The 19,262-nt window shown below is 40.6% G+C and overlaps 3 protein-coding genes across 3 annotated transcripts in view; 2 read left to right on the top strand and 1 right to left on the bottom strand.

The window, feature by feature from the left end:
• The window catches only part of IPP (intracisternal A particle-promoted polypeptide), a 523,673-nt gene that overhangs the window by 20,859 nt on the left and 483,552 nt on the right, over positions 1-19,262 (top strand). Inside the window, exons 5-8 of the mRNA XM_060231741.1 lie at positions 4,211-4,348; positions 4,922-5,044; positions 5,847-6,067; positions 7,115-7,578. Coding sequence (XP_060087724.1) covers positions 4,211-4,348; positions 4,922-5,044; positions 5,847-6,067; positions 7,115-7,339 — 707 coding nt within the window. The 3' untranslated portion in view covers positions 7,340-7,578. The remainder of the gene's footprint in view (positions 1-4,210; positions 4,349-4,921; positions 5,045-5,846; positions 6,068-7,114; positions 7,579-19,262) is intronic.
• RPS8 (ribosomal protein S8) overlaps positions 1-19,262 on the top strand; it is a 169,245-nt gene that overhangs the window by 88,906 nt on the left and 61,077 nt on the right. The gene's annotated exons all lie outside the window — the stretch shown is intronic.
• On the bottom strand, positions 11,094-17,352 carry TMEM69 (transmembrane protein 69). The gene is made up of 4 exons (XM_060231738.1): positions 17,236-17,352; positions 16,914-17,026; positions 16,001-16,050; positions 11,094-11,840 (listed from the first exon to the last, which is right to left on the bottom strand). Exons 3-4 carry the CDS (start codon positions 16,037-16,039, stop codon positions 11,127-11,129), a joined length of 753 nt encoding a protein of 250 aa, XP_060087721.1. The 5' UTR covers positions 16,040-16,050; positions 16,914-17,026; positions 17,236-17,352; the 3' UTR covers positions 11,094-11,126.

Here is a 19,262-nt window from a genome sequence, read left to right as displayed (position 1 = left end):
CATAGATCAGCACAGTTGAGCACTTTCCCGACTACACATCTGACCATTCAGATTTTTAAAAAAAGTGCAGTGCCTTCTCAGCTTTTCTCAGTGTCCTTTGCCTCATTATCTACTTTAGAAGATCTCCACTTCTGGAGGAGGGCTGTGAAATGTTTTGTTCCTTTCATAGTAGTGGTAAGAAGATAAGGAAGAAACTTCCACCACATGTTGTCGCCCTCCTAAAGTCTATATATCAGGGCTGGCTAAACTGGCTCATTCACACACATTGTGTGGCTCTTGAAGCCCCCACTATCTCATCAGCCAGCTTGGAGAAGGCATTTGTCTCTTTAAATCATTTCTCCATGCCAACTGGCAGCTTGGAAAATGCATTTTAAGATGCTTTCTTTCCTCCTCTCCCCCCCATCTATTTTCCTTCCTTCCTTCCTGCCTGCCTGCCCTCAAACATATGATGTTCAAGTCTTGCAGCTCTCAAACATCTAACATTTATTCTCCGTGGCTCTTGCGTCAAGCAAGTTTGGCCACCCCTGCTATATATCATATTTTTTTAAAAAATCAAAATGTTTATTTAAAATATTAATTAACCATACATATAAAATGTTCTCCATATACTGAGTAATCCAATACAATCATAAAATAAATGTCAACAGATTTTGACGCTCAAACTAGACTAGCGCTGTCAACGTACAATTATGGTTATTAATATTAAGCATGTGCTTTGTCGAGACAAAACACACATATAAACACACACACACTCAAATCCACAACAAAACAAAAACACAAACAAAAAAGGGGGGGAGAGCAAGTAAGGTCAGTGCGATGCTATTAAAGAAAGATATTCTACAGTAGGCATAGAGTAGTAGTGGTCCGAAGAACTCATATGCCAAGTGAGAAAAGGTTCCTATTGCCATAAAAAAAGACTTGCAAGTTTGAGAGGCACCAGTATAAGATTTATTATTCACTATTTTGTCAAGCAGAAAATATTCCCACATCTTAGTCAACCATGTAGAAACCAAGAACAAGGAAGGTGATTTCCACTTTGAAGGATAGTGTGTTTAGCTGCTGTGAACATAATTGAAAGGAGCTCCTTTTGAGGTCTTGTTAATTGTAAATCATCCCAAAGGCTTAACAAGAGAATTTATGGTAAACAAGGGATTTGAATACCTGTAACCTGGTTGATTTTTTGCAGAATTAGATGCCAACATTTTTGCATAACTAGACAAGTCCATCAGTTATGTATACACGTTCCTATCCGACCACAGCCCTTCCAGCATGTGGGAGGAATAGATGCTGACATGTGAGAAAAGTGAGCAGGTGTTAAGTACCACCTAGCTAAGACTTTATATTCCTGTAGATCAGAGGTGTGTCAAACTCATTTGTTATGAGGGACAGGTCTGACATAAATGTAACTTTGTTGGGCTGGGCCATAAAATGTAACATGAGGTGCCAGAGATATAGATGTTATAAAGGTGATTTCAGATGTTGAATGGATTTGAGCGCTGTGTGGGCCAAATGCAGCCCACGGACCATTGACACCCCTGCTGTAGATTAATGTTTTAAAATTGCGACTGGAAAGATGGTGAATGCCAAATCTTTTGCCATTGATCCACTGTCAAAGAAGTTCAAATCAGTCTGCCATGCCATACAATAAGATGGTGGAGAAGGAGAATTAGAATGCATCAATAAAGCATACAATTTAGCCATCATACCTTTGAAAGGAACCACATCTGAAAAGAGAAACTGCTCAAAAGGTGTAAGCCGAATTCTTAGAGGAGAGAAATTATGTTTAGACAAAAAATCCTGCAATTGAAGGTACTCAAACCAAGGCAAACATGCATGGTGTTCTTAATTCAAATTGCCTCTAGATTTCAAAAGGCCCTGACTTAAAATGTCTTTAAATCATGTCAGAGAAGAAGCTCTCCAACAAAAAATTTGCAGAGGAGGGACCTGGAGCAAAAGAAAGTAAATGTGTGAATTCCAAAAGGGGGGATGTAGGAGAAGAAAGATATGCTTAATTTCAATTCCAAACTTTAAACTCAGCCTTCAGAAAAGGATTTGTAGACATTTGAAAAAATTTCTTTCTAGCATGCCAAATAGACTCATGAAAGGTGTAAGGAGAGAGCCAATGTTCCTCCAATTGCTTCCATTCTGCTTGAAATATATAATCACATTTATTCATCTCATGCTTGTGTGTATAAACATATACTGCAAAACTTGCTAAAACTTTGTGTTTGACCATATGACTGTTGGTGCTTCAAATGATTTTCATGTTCCCTAGTGATGTTGGTGCTAAAACCTGATTAATAGTTGACATTCAGTAATCATTTTCAGCAGGTTTTGTATGGTTTCCTTTCCTTTACATATGTAGTACATCAGGACTCCTCAAAAGTGCTTATTTCATAAGTTAGATCCAGAATGGACCTGTGCTTTAGCTCAATTGTCCTGGCTAAGGATGTGGCAAAATTTTTGCCAGCAATAAAAACTACATTTAGTATGTAGTGGGGATGGGAAATATAGAGCAGCTAAAAGGGTTTTATTTGTAGCTTATTTTTCTGGGCTTCTGAAGTTTACTAATGCAGAATGGTTTTGTATGTTCTCAGGCCTGAGGCTAGGGGTGCCTGCACCTGTAGGCCGGATGCCAAACCTGCGCCCCCAGTAGAGTCATGCGTCCACTCTGATGATGTCATAATGACATAATTGGGGGGCACCATCCGCCCGACTGCTGAGCCAGCAGCCAGTGCAGGGGGGGTGGGGAAGGGGCAGCAGCGCCAGCAGCAGGCAGGGGATGGTGGCGTGGGGTGGGGCGGGGAGGTGAAGGTGGCCTCAGGGAGGGGATGGCGGGGAGGCAGCAGCAGGCAGAAGATAGTGGTAGGGAGGGGACGGCAGGCTGTCTTTCCTGCTCTCGGGCTGTCTTTCCTGCAGGGGAGGGAGCCTGATAGTGGAGCTGAGCTGCCTCTTTCCCCCATCCAAGTCTCAAGCGGGGGAAAGAGCCAGCGCAGGGCCTCCTCCTCTTCACTTTCGGGATACCTTTCCTGCAGGGGAGAGAGCCTGAGAGCAAAGCCGAGATGTCTCTTTCCCTCGTCCGAGTCTCGGGCGGGGGAGAGAGCCAGAGCGGGGCCGCCTCCTCTTCACTCTCAGGCTGCCTTTCCTGCAGGGGAGGGAGCCCGAGAGCGAAGCCGAGCCAGCTCTCTTTGAAGCAGGGGAAGGCCGAGCGCTGGCGAGGAGCGTCTTCGGGAGCGGGGGGACAGGCATGGGGAGGCTACATGCCAGCGCTCAGCCCAGGGGCAGGCTGTGGGCCAGCCTGAGCGCTGGCGAGGAGCGTCTTCAGATGTGGGGAGGCAGTGGTGGACAGCAGCGGGTGCGGGGAGGCGACGGGCACAGGGAGAGGGGGCACTTCATGGCACCACTAGGTCAAGTGGCGCCCCAGGCGGCCACCTACTTGGCCTACTCCCACACGCTGGCCCTGTATGTTCTATTAGTTTGTGATGCATTCTTTGCAAAACACATTCACCTCAAGTAAGTTCCTCTTGAGGCATCACTGCTTGGAACATAAGATTTACAATACAGAAACCCAGCAGACCTGGCCTAGATAACGTCCTACCACAGTGTGCCATAAGCAGAACAAGCAGATATAACAAGACAGATGTTGGAGCATAGAAGATTTAGACACTGGATTATGGTCTCTCTCTCTCTCTCTCTCTCTCACACACACACACACAAAATTAAAGCAACTCTCTGTCTCTTGTTATTGCAGAAATGAGTTGGCCAGGAAGCTGTGAAATTCCTGCACTTCCCATGATTCCCAGTACTACCATCCTGCTATGGTTGTGTCTTCTGCATACTTTATCTTTTTCATTTTGCCACTTAGCCCTCCAGTTCTTTCTAATGTTCTGAATTCTTCACAAATGTAACTATTGCATATATGTACAAGATAGCATTATGTGCATAATGTATATTTATTGGACAACTTGTATTTCAGACTTCACACATGTAGTTATACCTTACTGTCCCCCTTCTCTTTAGTTTTTCTTTAGTTGAAAATTACTGAAAGCTGGTTCAGTTTCTTGGGATGAAGAGAACCTTTATCTGACCTGACCAATAGAGTAGTAATTTTATAACCTGTATTAAATCTTTCAAGTAGATAAACATAAGCTGAACACTACCTCGTTTCATCAGATGCTTAACTCCTTTCTGGTTTTGTCTGTCTCCTAAGGTGAAAAAGATTCCATGATTTTTGATTGTACTGAACGCTATGACCCTGTCACAAAGCAGTGGGCAACTGTAGCTTCTATGAACCATCCTCGTTGTGGATTAGGAGCGTGTGCCTGTTATGGAGCTATTTATGCTTTTGGCAAGTCCTTTCATTGATCAGTAAATCCTTAAACTCGGAATAGTACTTTATTAATATTGTCACCAATGGAATAACACCAGCATATATCAGTGGTAACTAATAATTAGCTTTTCTGGCAGAATATCCCTTTTAGCAAAAGTCAAATACAGAAATTTTTCTGTGGTAAAACCTCAGAGCAACTCGGCCCAGAATACATGCTGCTAAATTAGCCTCCAACTTGTCTACTCATTACATGATTAATTAGGGGATTAAGGCTATGAAGTGGTATTGCACTGCCCATAAAACTGGAACTTGTGGGGAAATGGATAAAGCTAGTGAGAATTTGTGAGCACTGCATCTTGCACTCCCAAACAACTTTGAATCTGAGATTCTTAGGAAAAATGCCTGCCAATAACAAAGGAATTGCCTAGAATATAATCTCATAGGCAGGGGCCTGCACTTTTACAAAAGGCCATGATTGCTCACACTATCTTTAAATTTTGTATTCCTAGTTTAATTTTAATTGCATTGTTGCCTACTAGAGTTAGCTGCATTAAATGTTCATGTTGTCCGCTTGCTTCCTTTGGTTTGCAGGTGGTTGGGTTGGAGCAGAAATTGGCACTTCAATTGAACGTTTTGACCCTGATGGGAATAACTGGGAAGTGGTGGGCCATATGGCAGTGCCTCGTTACAATTTTGGATGCTGTGAAATACAAGGTGAGTAGGCTTGACCTTGAGCAATCATCCCAGTGATAGCATGTGCATAAAGTCCAATTTCTGTTTATTTGGGGATTTTCCCCATAACACTCAGAATATTATGTTTTGGTAACAGCTTCCTACATTTCTTGCTTGTTTGGTTTTAGTGTTGTAAGATTGGTCTTGAACACAACTGAATGCTTTCTTTGTTTAATTTATTCTTTCACTTCAACAAAATCACACTCTGGGTCAGGAGGACCCTGGCATTCCTTGGAGGTCACCCTTTCAAATACTAGCCAGGGCAAGCCCTGTTTAGTTGCTAAATTCTGGCAAGATTGGGTGTACCTGGGCTATTCAGGTCAGGGCTATACAGCTTGTCTTTCTCACTGAGGTTCAAGACATTCAGTTAATTATGCTGTAGGACTAGGAATACAAAATTCAAAGATAGTGTGAGCAATCATGGCCTCAAACAGTATCCAGCAGACATTCAGGATGATTATATGACTCTGTGCACACATCAATAGCAATAGCATTTGATGCACTCTCAGGGACAAGTGTTTGCCAAGGCTCAAAATATTGTGATTAGAGTGCTCAAAAAGCCTAGTATCCTCTCAGAGAGCTGTCTTGAAAGTCACTATGCAAACAGAAAATGAATTATTGTTCAGGAGAAGCTCCTTTAGCTGCAGTTCATAAGCAGTTCCATGAATGAAGGTTACTGGACAAACTGAGCTGTGGATTACAGCCTCAGCATGACCTGTTTTCCTGTAAATCCCCTTTGTAGCCAGTGTTCTGGTGACATTTAACAGAAATTGTTTGGTTCCAGGTTTAATTTATGTTGTTGGAGGCATTGGCAATGAAGGAATAGAACTGTGTTCTGTGGAAGTCTATGATCCAATATCGAAGCGCTGGTCTGCACTCCCTGCAATGGGTACCAGAAGAGCATATCTGGGTGTAGCTGCTCTGAATGACTGTATTTATGCCATTGGAGGATGGAATGAAACACAAGATGCTCTCCCAAGTGTTGAGAAATACTCCTTTGAAGAGGTAGTGTTGAATTCCCACAAATCAGCTTATAATGTATTAATTTACATATGCTCCAGGTCAAATCGAACATGTTTCCTAATCTAATTCATGCATTTCATGCCACAGAAGTCTGCTAATTGCTAACAGTGGCTGTAATCCTTTTCATCTTTATACAACTGCAAAATTTAAACTTGGTAACTGGTGGATGTTACTGCCGTGGTGGATTGAAAAAAATATATAACAGATTCCTTAAAGGTTGAGAGTAGTCTTTTATTATTATTATTTGCTGGGTGTTTCATGCTCATAGGGCTATGTCCTCCACTAGGTATTTCCAGTCACAGGCCTTCTTATGAAAGCCTTTTTCTGCTTTTCAGTGCCTAACAAGAAAAGGGTCTGCATAAGTCTTGGCATATCTAGACGTCTCCAGTGGAATGGAGGTGGTGAGGGATGACTTGACTTGTGCATTCTTGTGACTGAAGACATTGATATCAATCTCTCTTTCTGTTGGTCCAGTGGCTTTTGTTAAGACAACTATAAACTATGTATGAGGTAGAGAGGTAGGCAAATTATGGCTGAGTGGGGCACATCTGGCCTGTGGAAGCCTTTCCTTTAGCCCTCAGATGTCAAGACTATTGGGCTGCCAGCTGCAGCATGTGCTAGCACACCAGTGCCCCCCAAAATGGTTCAACAGTTTGATGGCTGAGGGCTATTCAGAGCATCAGAGTGGCAGAAAGGACCACATCTGAGTCCCTGATTGGTTTTGATGTTTGAAATCTTTTGAAACTTAAATGGTTTTAATATACAAACACACATATTTTGTACTCCATCTTAATATTTTACAGCGGAATAACTGAGTTATTGGCTTTATATTTGGTCACAAGTGTTAATTAGGACCCCCCCCCCCATTTTATCCTTCAGAGTGTAATGGCCAATTTGGCACACCCCTTTTTATGGAATATCTTTTATCGACTAATTTCATATTAAATAGTGTTAGAATGTTTTTCAGAATTGGAATGCATTGCATTGATAATTTTTTAATGTTGCTTGTTCGGTTTTTTTAATCATCAGGAGAAATGGGTGGAAGTTGCTTCAATGAAGGCTCCCAGAGCTGGTGTGTGTGTCGCAGCTGTAAACGGCCTCCTGTATGCCACAGGAGGCAGGACTGCTAGCTATGATTCAGCTGCCCCAGTAACTTCCGATTCTGTTGAGGTTTATAATCCACATATGGACGCCTGGACTGAAATTGCTAACATGATCACCAGCCGCTGTGAGGGAGGTGTAGCAGTGCTTTGAAGAAGGACCTTGTAAAAATCATTAGGGATCGGGGGATGAACATTAACTGTTCTGTAAGGAGGATTTGAGCACTAAGAGAGAGGAATCTATCTGGAGATGGAGGAAGGAGAGACTTCCATTGTGCTCACTCTGGTGTCTGTATCCCCTACTGGAGAAATAAGGTTTCTCTGTGGAGCATGAGATAATTCCTGGATCATGCTAAAGCCATAGAAATGTTTGATGAAGTTTACTTTTGACACGTTAAATGACCTACCTATTTTTCATAGACAAGGACCTAGTTGATTTGACTAGGATTTTACAATGTTTGAAGTATAGCAATTGATGATAATATAACCATGTCATTCCTTAAGGAGAGATCCTAAGCAATGGGGTTGTACGCTCATTGAAAAGTTAGATTTTTTTGTGGCCAGGCTTCTGCCCTTCTGTTGCATCCTTGGAGAAGATGAAGAAGACTGTAGCTATTTGCTTAAAAAGTCATTTTAGGGGAACTTTCTGTTGTCGCTTAGTTTTAAAAGCCAAGCTTTAAAATTCAGGTTTTGAATTTCTGCTTGCTTCTAGCAGATTTATAGAGACAGGTAGCTTCCCTGTCACATCACCTATTATTGTCCCATCAAGATTCAGCACAATCCTTTCCAAAGCTTTTAATATCAAAATACAGTAGATTGCTTTCATGTTGGAAGCAAAAATTTATGACCATATTTTTGTTCCTATTTTGCAAATTTAAAGACTTACTATAACAAATTATTTTGGGATCTTACATCGATTACCATAAAATTATTCTGCTTTCCTTCATCTCTACTGACCGAGCCCACTTGAATTTTCAAAGGATCCATCTCAGCCCACATACACACTGAAGCTGAAGGATCATCTTGAAACAAGAATTGGATGTATACAGAATATTAAATAATAGCACTAATTTGTTTGGGTAATAAACATGAGAAGTAAGCTGGACAGAATAGAGAAGGTGTAGTAGTATAAAGAGTGATGCACTGAATGACAGAGGATGGGTTTAAGTTATGCATATCATATCCAAGAGGCTTTTCACTGGTCTGCATGCTGGCCCATGTAACTGGGATGAGTCTATCTGGAAGCATCACTTTGTATGGCTGAGTACAGATAACATGTGACAGCTGAGTTGCTTTACAGAAGCATTTTAGCATGGAGCAATACATACAGGTAGATAAATCTGTAAGCAGATGACAGGTGCACCCAGAAGAAAAGAACAATGCACTCCTATGCAGAGTTACACCCTTCTAAGCTCATTGCCTCCACTGAATTTAGGAGGGCATAACTCCAGATGGCACTGGAAGTGGCTTAAGTATGCAAGTCTCATATCTTAATCCAGCCATTTATGAGTATTTCTGTGTAATAGTCCCCAGGTTTTTAAGCACTTGCTCAATATTTTCACACTCCACAAACATTTCAAAATATTATATCCTCCCGGTACCATTCTAGCCCTTTTACTTTGTCCTAGAGCCAGTGGATTTCACTGGTACTCATTTTCAAATGAAGTAGGTGTAATTTCTCAGCCTTTAGAGAAAGACAAATTCTTTTTAAAAAGCAAGGAAAGCACTGTCTTCTTTACACAATATTGATATGTTGCTTGAACCACTGAGAGAGTGAGACTGATCCACTTATAAGGGATGCTTTCGCTATCACAAGCCCAGCAGAATAGAAAAGCTACAGTATAGTACATATGTTGTCTAGACCAGTCCTTGGGGTCTGGATGCAGAGTGTAATAAACCACACCCCCCCCACACACACACACACAACTGTCATTATGGGCTTGTGGTAGGTGAGAATTCATGCAAATATATATGCTGTATCATTCCATGAAGCTTGTTTGTGTGCTTATACATGCTGCAATTGGTTTTTATATGCCTTTATCTCTTTATTCTTTGCAAAAACACTTCTCTAGCAGGAGAAATGGTGAAAAGTAGCTTAGCAGTAATAGAACTAGAATTTTAAACTTTTCAAGAGCAGAATGCCGTTAAAGATTTGAAAAACTGTTCAACTAAGGAGTAGTTTGCAACAACTGAGAACTTTTTTTTTAAAAAAAATCTGCTACTACAGTAGATTTTTATATGATTATGATGACCTTACAATATACCTGTTACTTTCAGTGGCACTTCATGGCAGTTTATGCTTAGGACTAGTTACTAAACCTGTAATTCTATCAGTGTTTATTCATGAGTAACTCCTTATGCTTTTAACTGTATTTCAGGTAAATATACATTTATATTTATTTATTCATATTCTGCTTTTTCCCCTCTTCAATTTCCTCCCAACCACCCCCGTGAAGTAGGTCAGGCTGAGAGTATGAGACAGGCCCAAGGTCACCCAGCAAGCTTCCATGGCAGAAGTGAGGATTCAACCCCTGGGTCTCCCAGGATCCTTCTCTGATTCTGTATCCACTGTCTCATGCTGGTTCTCTGCATGCAGAACTACAGTCGTATAACATGAAGCTCTTCTAAACAGCAAGAACTCCTGAATGTCATGTGACTTTAAGCTGCAGTAAATTTGCACAGGATTGCATCCTTAGACCCTTTTGTGCACTCCCACAAACATTTAATTAGTATATTTTTGGTAATAATTTATTGGGAGAATTATTCAGTTGGGAGTTTACAAGCAATTTTAGCTATAGACTTTCTGCCCCCTAATATTTGTGTAGGAAATTCTTTGAAGGGGCTGCAGTATTGGCAGTGGGACAGCAAGATGTTTTATTTAATCTTATGTATGTTTTGGGGCTCATATACTGAAGTTGAGCGATTGCAGGTTCAAGATAAGTTGTTCCTTTATTATGTAATTCACTAATACCTGCTGTGGTAGTTACTGATTCAGGTAGCTGTAGGTTAAGACATCCCTCTTATTAAAGTGTTTATCAGCCCTGATAGTCAAACAGCACTTTCATATTCAAAAGCTGTAAAGCAGTATACCTGACAATAGTTATTAGGAATAGTGCAGGGATATTGCCCCCTTGTAAATTTTCTCCTTGGCATTTGGTTGGTCATACAAATGGAAATTGAGTGCTTTATTGGACAGACACTTTGGTCCGAATCTTCAGGGTAGTTGGGTTTGTGTTCAAATATCCCATCTGCAATGAAAGACATATTCCTTAGATTACACTTAGATTACATGTTTACTGGCTGTTCTCTAAAAACAAGACTTGGCACATGTACAGATGAAGTAATAAAATCAAAATGTAAGACTAAGATCCTGTATGTGTTTACATTGGTGTAAGCCCCACCCTCAACTCAACATGGTTTCTCTGTGAACATGCTTATAAGTAGGCTTTAAGCTGCATTTACCACCCACTTAATGTTGGTAAGAATGGGGTTACTCTTTTCACATTAGTGGAAATCAGAGATTTATGCCAGACTAAGGATTTTGGATTTACAAATGAAGTACTGTGTTCCTACAATCAATTCACAAGGGTTTTTAAGAATGCAAAATTTCACATGCAGTAAGAATTATCTTTTGCATCAGAAGCTTGCTCATCTCTGTGTGCAGATGATGTATATATATTTTGCATCCTGTGGCTCCTTTGCGATGCCAAAGTTCCTATTAAGACTTCAGTACCTATATTCCCACTCAGTTTTCTAATCCTCGAGTATAGCTCACAAAGGCAGAATTCAGCTACCTTTTCTTTGTCATAGAAACCATCTTTTCTTCCTCTGTCATAGAATTTTTCATAGGAGTACTAGTATGTTCTTATACACCCATGTAAAAATTGTTTAGGAAAGAAACTAAAGCCTTTTGAGATATGACATTTTCTGTCGGTTTATTTTCAGTCTTCCACTTTATTTGTAGCAGGAGTTAAATGCTTCTCAGGATAAATGTTTACTATACATAATGTAGCTATTAAAGAACATACAGCCACTAATGTTACAATTACCCTCAAGGCTTTAAACCAACTGGGATAAGTGGGAAGGAGGGCAAGATCATAATGCAGGGTTATCCCTAGGCCCATAATAACAATTATTCCAGCTTCCATTAAGCCATCTTTGAAAAGCAAAGCAATCCAGGCCAGTATTGAGGGTACAATGCTGTTTCCTAAATTAATCCAATCAGGCTTGGCAGGGCTACCTTCTGGAAGAGCAAATCCCCACCTGATCCCACCGAAGAAGGACACAACAGAAGCACCATATGCAATCTGAGCAAATACCAGTTCTGGGTAAGTGGACTCCTGGATAGCCATTAGCAATGGCACTGAAACAAATGGAATTAATCCTGCAACACTCAAGTACAGGGCAGGCTTTGGAGTGTCCTTGAGTGATTTCATGTAATATCGCAAGAAGTCCAGCTCTTGGGGTGCAGATTCTGGAGGTTTCTTTTTCTTCCAATTGCAGCAAGAGGAATGGAAGCCCTGGGCCTTACTTAAGCCAGAAGATGTATGCCTGAATAGCTGTGATTTTGGCAGACCAGTAAGACTGCACTGTAACGGGACAAAGGAGCAGGCAGCTCTACTCCTGGGCTGCAGCAGTATTTGGAGATATGCCATCTGCAATTCAAATTGCAAAAACACATGGTATTAGTCAAACCTGTGCTGATTTAAAGGACCAGTCACTTTACATGGTCCTGGATGTGATCACTTTGATCTAGAATAGTTGAGGACATGGGTAAGCAACCTAAATAGTCAAAGCGTCAAACTACATCAAAATTCAGAAATCAATAAGAGCAAGTATAAGAAAGTCCATTTTGTAACGATATATACATCTTTACTGATAGACAAATTGATTAATAATCCAAAAACCTTTTGCCACTGAAGCTAGGGATGGGTGAGAACTGGCTCATGAACCAAAACTCAACAAGAACTTGAGCTGGTTCAGAGCTTCCAAACATGTTCAGGGAAGGCTCCTTCCTTGAATAATTACCAGACTTTTATCCAGTTCAATTTGGCTGTTCAAGGCCATTTAAACCTAGCAGCTGAGCAGTGCAGGGTCTACAGTTGAGCTGTTAGGTTTAACTGGCTGCGAACCATTTCACTTGTTGGTTTCACTTCGCAGGGGGAAGCAAAATGGACCATTGAAATGGCTGTCAGCCATTTAAACCTAACAGTGGGGTGGATCTACCTGTCAGCTGTTAGGTTTAAATGGCTTCAAGCTAGTAAACCCATCAGTTTCACTCTTACCTGTTTCAAAGTGGGGAGAAGTGAAATGGATGGGTGAAATGGCTGCCAGCTGTTTAACCCTTCTTGAGCAATCCTCCCCCTTTCTCCCGATAGCAGTGAGCCATGGCCGGAAGAAAGGGAGAAACAAATTTGCTGGACCGACTTTGGGTGAGAGCCTTTTGGCTAGGTTTAAGGACAACACCAAACTGGGTTTTTTATGTTCATGCCCATCCCTAATTGGAATACTGGTTGTTGCAAGCCCTTTATTAGGAAGTAGCACACACCAAAGTAATAACTATAGACAAGCATCCTGCCCAAATCTTTTAATGCACTGGCAGAAATCTGTACATGGTTTCCACTTGGATTGCTGCCATCTCTATAATTTCTCTTTCTGTAAAGCATGTCTAACTCTTTGGTCTCATATAAACCTTTGCCTGCTATTCTCTTCACACACTATTATAGCATCCCATCCATGTGTCTGATTTCTTGTAATGTAAATGTTTCATTTCCTTTTTAAAAGAGCTACATTTGGCTCTGGACACATAGGTTGCAGATTGCTTATCTAGGAAGCTGATTTGAGTATCTGCAATGGTTGCCTAATGCCTGGGCATTTTTTTTACATTGTAAATCAGTAATACCAAGACAGAGATTACTGAACTATTCACTTCTTGGAGTATAATTTCCATTCGCTCATGAATTCCCCTTTTGATATTATAGAGGCATAGTTAAAGGTAAATTGCCAAAGAAAAATAGTCACCCAAAATGTTTTCAGCTGCAATCCCTGTAATACCTGGTAATAACCACAAGCCCACTTCAAGACTCCACTGTTCCACACCCGGGGAACCCCATAATAGTTTGAAGGAATCAAGCCTGTATCCTATGTTTGGGTAGCAATTTTTCAAAACATATTTACATCTTGCTCCTTCCTATGCATCAGGTCCTCATCTGCTTCACTTACAGCAGCAGGTGATCCCATCATTATCTGGCCACAGGGATCCATGTTCTGATCACTTCCATGTTAGATTATTGTGATGCAATCTATGTAGGGTTGCCTTTGAAAATGGTTTGAAAACTTCCATTGGTCTAAAATGTGGCAGCCAGGCTGCCAATGGTTACTTACAGGCAGGCCTCATTTTGGGCAGGTGTTCACAGGAGCAGAGCTCCAGATTCTCTAAATTTTATCATGCTATTTCTTTCTTAACCCCACTCCCTCCCCCCAAAATACTTGCTACTGGGTTCAATACACTGGGTTCAAACCCCCTGTGAGAATTTTCCTGAACTCTTAAGATTTGACAAACTTTCTAATATTTTCCCTACCAAAAAAAGGATAATAACAAAAACATATAAAGCAGATAGAGGGCTATCTTCATCATGCCACTATGGCCACACAAGAGAACGTAAAAAGTATGACTGGAGTAAGGTTTTATTATGACAATTATAATTCAAGAAGCATTTTAAGGTAGATGCTGAAATAATTCAGTACACCTTCTGGTGATGTCAGGGTTGTGTGGCAAATGCAATTGAGTTGTGCTAATGAGCTCCAGCACCTCTTTTTCTACAAAATGACCCCTGGGGATTGTATCATCCTGCGCTGAAAGATCTGTATAGCTTACCGATCTGTTCAATTCAAAGTACTGGTTCTTATCTTTAAGTCCCTAAATGGCTTGGGGCCAGGATACCTGAAGAACCATCTCCTCCTACACTATCCAACCCACCAGTTAATGTCTGCATCTCAAGCCCTGTCCTTTATGCCCCCACTTACAGAGGAAACACAGGAGGAGACTAGAGACAGAATTATCTGTGGTGGCACCCTTGGAATGCCCTTCTCCTTGAGGCTCATCTGGCGCCTACTTTTTATGCTGCTTGTATTTTAATGGTTTATTATTTAATATCGTGTTTTTTAATTGTAAGCTACTTCAAGCAGGACTCTGAAGAGGTATCATAGGAATATTCTAAATAAATACATAGGAGAGGTAATATTTAGTTCTATAATGGTCATCAATACAGAAGACAATGAAGTTTTTTCAGAGTAAACTAGCGATGAATGGCAAGTGAAAATTCTGGTTGCTGTAATGTATTTGTTCCGATTGTGTGGGAGGAAAAGATTTTCAAGCAGTGGACATAGGTTACTCAGTTTTCATAAATTTTGTGATATTGAAACATCTGTTAATTGAGAGAATTGGCAGAGGCATGGGAACGCCATGTGATGCCAGTGATCTTAAGTGAGAGCAGTTCTCACATGGCAGTGAGCACATAAAACAACTGCAACCAAAAAGCCATCCACTGACCTTCCTTGCAGTGGCTGCAATGAAAGAATGGGCTCTGAACAGAAGTGTTGTCCCAGGAAAAGATCTCAGACACATTAGTCTAGCAAAGTCTTTAGAAGTAATGAGACAAATCCTTTTTTAATGGATGTCTTATTTGCTGAAGTCTTTCCATTACAAATTTTAATTCATACTTTAGATGTCCTCATTGGCTGGCTCTGTGCCCAATGTACTACAAATCAGTTAGATTCTACACCCAATATTAATCGACCATGACCCAGAAACTTAAATCTAATGAACATTTGTGTTCCATAGCATCCAATAGGATCTAATGTGGCTTAACAGTGTGGCTAAACGATATCATAAAGTAACAAAACCTGGTCTAAAAAGGAGGTGGATCAAAGTTCAAAGTTATTAGAGTTGCAGGTTGTACTGGAAACATATTTTGTCTCAGAAACCTTTTTGTTGATTGAGTTTCCTGAGCAATATAGTGGCCCAGCTAGTCCTACAGAGTTATCCAATCATGTCAGTGTCAGATATCATTGGAGGGGGGGGGAGGTGTCGTAATTTGAGGCAGTAATTATGTGTTTTATCCATCAATCTCATTTCCACCTAATAGTTTTGCAAGATTGTAGAACATAATAATTAACAATACACTTATATATGCCATCCTCATTTGGCATTGAGCAACATGTATTATTGAGCTAATAATCTACCAGACATTTATATTTTCATTTCCCATCATTTGTGTACCAATTACTATAATAAGGAGGGAACAAAGCTGGTCAAAGCAAAACATACCCAATGGGAATGAAGTAAGATTTACTTCTCTACAATGAAGAAGTTGTGTCTGTGATTTAAATTCCAGTCCTGTTGTTTGGGCTGAAAGGACAATCATGTACATCATCCTCAGGTATTTGGAGAAAGGGCTGCATAAAAATGTAGCATATAGCTAGAGCTCTTTGTGTGTGTGTGAGAGAGGGGCGGGGGGGTTTGCTAGGTCTGTGTTGGAAAATACCTGGAGGCTTTGGGGGTGGATCCAGGAGAGGGTGAGGTTTGGGGAGGGGCTTCAGTATGGTACAATGCCATGGAGTCCACCCTGCAAAGCAGCCATTTTCTCCAGGTGAGCTGATCTCTGCCAGCTGGTGATCAGAGGTAAAAGTGGGAGTTCTCCATGCCCCACCTGGAAGCTGGCAACCCTAGATGGCTTTTCGCTTTTTAAGTAATGAGACTTCCTGTATAGAAATAAAAGGTATTATTCACAGTCAAACTTTAGAAGAACTTTACCTTGGAAGGGACTTGAAAATATCTGAGAAGGTGAAACATTTTCAGAGACACTGAAAGATGGGGAAAAGGTTAAATAAATATGCATTTATGGATTATTATATCCTAAAATAACAGATTAGGGTAAAATCCACTATGTTGCTTAGTTATAAAGATGAACCTTTCCAGTTCCAACAGGGTTGGGGGAGGCTGCAAAATATACCAGCCACACACTTTGGCAGACCAACTCAGTCAAGGTCTTATTTGGCAGACTGTGTTGGAAAGAGACAGTGACAAGGTAGAGGGGCTGTGGATTATAATTTAGATCTATTTTGCCACCTTCCTTTTAATAGGAAGTTTAAAAAAAGCATTTAAAGAATGAAAAACATTCAAAACAAAATGTTCCAAAACAAAGGCAATGCTTGAGCAAAATAAAAGTTAATAAGACTAGTAGCTATATCCCAGCAAGAGGAAACTCAGATTTCATTTTTTAAATACTGCCAAATTTGTAGTCCTCAAAATTGCAATTGTGTTTTAGATCATTTAATAAATATATCTTGTTCATTAAAAAAATATTCACAAATATGTGTTCTAGCTTTCAGAAAGCAAGACTGTGTATCCTTGCAATGTAGAATGCTCAACTACTCTTAACATTTAGTAATATAGACAGGGACCACTAAATAAGGCACCCCGGACTATACAAGATCTAACTACTAATTTCAGGTCTTCCAAAAAGTTCACAGCTCAAATGCATACTATTTGCAAGCAACCGTTTATGCTTTAGCAATCTGAAAACGTAGATTCCTAGCCTGCTTGAGGTTGCTAGAGAGGAAGTTTGCTCTCCGCCTTTAAAGGTAAAGGACTAATTTGCGTTCATTGCACCAGCTATCAGAGTCCCCACCCCGCTAATTCATTGTGTGCCCGTTTATATACTCACCTCTTTTGTCAGTAGTGCGAACAGGGAGTTACAAGAGGAGCACCTAAACAGCGGAGAGGATTCAGCAGTCTGTTGGAGCTATAGTGTCAATCCCAATCTTTACATTTCCAGTTCTAAAAAGCAAGGGAGAGAGAAAGCACAAATCGATGGCTTTTCAGATACCCAAAGAAAGCTTCTTCACAGCAGGATAAACGACAAATGCGCTCGTCTACAACTGTACAGATAATTTGTTAAATCCTCATTGCAGGCTACCAAATGAAACCAGATTAGTTCTAAGAACAAGCGATTCGCTCGGCTATCCATATCCAAGCGTAATCCGTACTTCACAGCGAGAACTCAATTTCCTGTCCTTTGGTGTAAATCAACCGTGTATGTGTTCTATATTTAGGCTCTCGGTTTGGAAAAGAGATCCCAATACAGTTCCTCTTTATTAAAGGAAATGTGTACGTCCCTCCGGTTCAGTTTCTTCATTTAACTGCTGCTCATTCTAATTGCGAAAAGCCGTGTGCGCGGGCGGGGGGAGGGGGATAATTGCGATGAGCAGGATTCATTCTGCAGATATTTCGGTAACAGAAAATTAGCCAATCTTTTCCGAAGTTAAATGTTCCTAAACGAACGGAATGTGAGGTTTAAAGACAGCAAATTGTGGCAGCAAATTGTGATATTAATCATACACAGAATTTAAGGATGTAAATGAAGATTGGGTTCTACAATGTTGTTATCAAATTAGACTGGAGTCCTTCCTCTGATTATAGCAGTCACTTGAAGTCACAGACTTGAGAAACTCAGCCTATTTCTAGAAGATAAATACTAAAATGATCAAGTTTCTCATGTTTACAAACAGGGTAAAATGATGCTACAGAGAGGTTCAGACTGTGTAGGTATATATAATAAAGAATGTATTACAAGTGTAATATCAACAGTGCTGTACAAATGCTAAGTAATAATTATAACATGATTTAGAAACTTTAGATTCTATTTCAATAGTACTTTCTGTGTTATTTTATTTTTAATTGTGTTAACAGTGAACTACAGCTGTTTACTGTTTTTTGGCATCTTCATGTGGAGAAAAGTGTTATGGCTATTGCATTTTATCTTGCAATGCATTGTGAAGAGTGGAGACCATTGCATTTGAAGGGAATATTTATAATACACATCTTTTTTTTGTTCAGGAAAAGAGAAGTCAATACTTTGATTATGGTAGCTGTTAAGCAACCATAACCTTTTTGCCCCTTTTAATTACAATTAAAATACATTTGCTCCTAGGGAGGACAGCTATGGCGAACCTGGGCATCAGGGCTTTTTTGGCAGAAAAGGCCCAGCAGGAAATTTGCATATTAGGCCACATCCCCTGACATCACCATTGTTTTACACAGGAATTTTTGTAGAGAAATCCCAGCAGGAAATAATTTGCATATTAGGCCACACACCTAAAGCCAGCCGGAACTGTGTTCCTTTGCGTACCTACTCAAAAAAAGCCCAGCTGGGCAGTATAATAAAAAGTAGAGGCATCACCCTGCCAACAAAAGTCCATATAGTCAAAGCTATGGAATTCCAGTAGTAATGTATGGCTGTGAGAGTTGGACCATAAGGAAGGCCGAGTGCAGAAGAATAGATGCTTTTGAGCTGTGGTGCTAGAGAAGAATCTTGAGAGTCCCTTAGACTGCAAGAAAATCAAATCACCCAGTCCTAAGGGAAATGAACCCTGACTGTTCCCTGGAAGGTCAGATGCTGAAGCTGAAACTCAAATACTTTGGCCACCAAATGAGAAGGAAGCACTCACTGGAGAAGATCCTGATGCTGGGAAAGACAGAAAGCAAAAGAAGAAGGGGATGGCAAAAGATGAGATGGCTGGACAGCATTACTGATGTAACTAACACGAATTTGAGCAGACTTTGGAGGATGGTAGAAGACAGGAGGGCCTGGTGTGACTTTGTCCATGGGGTCGCAAAGAGTTGGACTCGACTGTGCGAATGAACAACAAAAAATTCTATGTCTGGGAACTTTGTTACGATAGATGCACTGTAGCTGGGGGATCATAAGTAGCTCTGTGACATGTATGCCACCTGTAGCTCTTACATTCTCTAGTGTGACACCCACCTCACATTCCAGGAAAGCAGGTAAGACCATTTACCCAGGAGGACTTGTGGGTAAAAGGTCTTGCCTTCCAGATCCTATCTGGAAGCTTCTGCTACTAAAGGGATAGGAGGATGAGTAAACTGCAAACCTCCCTGAGATGTGGGTCTGTTGCCAGAGATGAAAATAAAGGGCCCATCAGCACCAACAACTTCCACCCTTTTCTGCAGCCTTTACACTGTAGTACCAGCACTGGGGAAGACAGCAGACTAT

This window comes from Heteronotia binoei, chromosome 2, assembly GCF_032191835.1.
Source record: "Heteronotia binoei isolate CCM8104 ecotype False Entrance Well chromosome 2, APGP_CSIRO_Hbin_v1, whole genome shotgun sequence".
Classification (NCBI taxonomy): Eukaryota; Metazoa; Chordata; class Lepidosauria; order Squamata; family Gekkonidae; genus Heteronotia; species Heteronotia binoei.
Note: the sequence above shows the minus strand (reverse complement) of the source record. Positions and strands in the feature narration are given on the sequence as shown.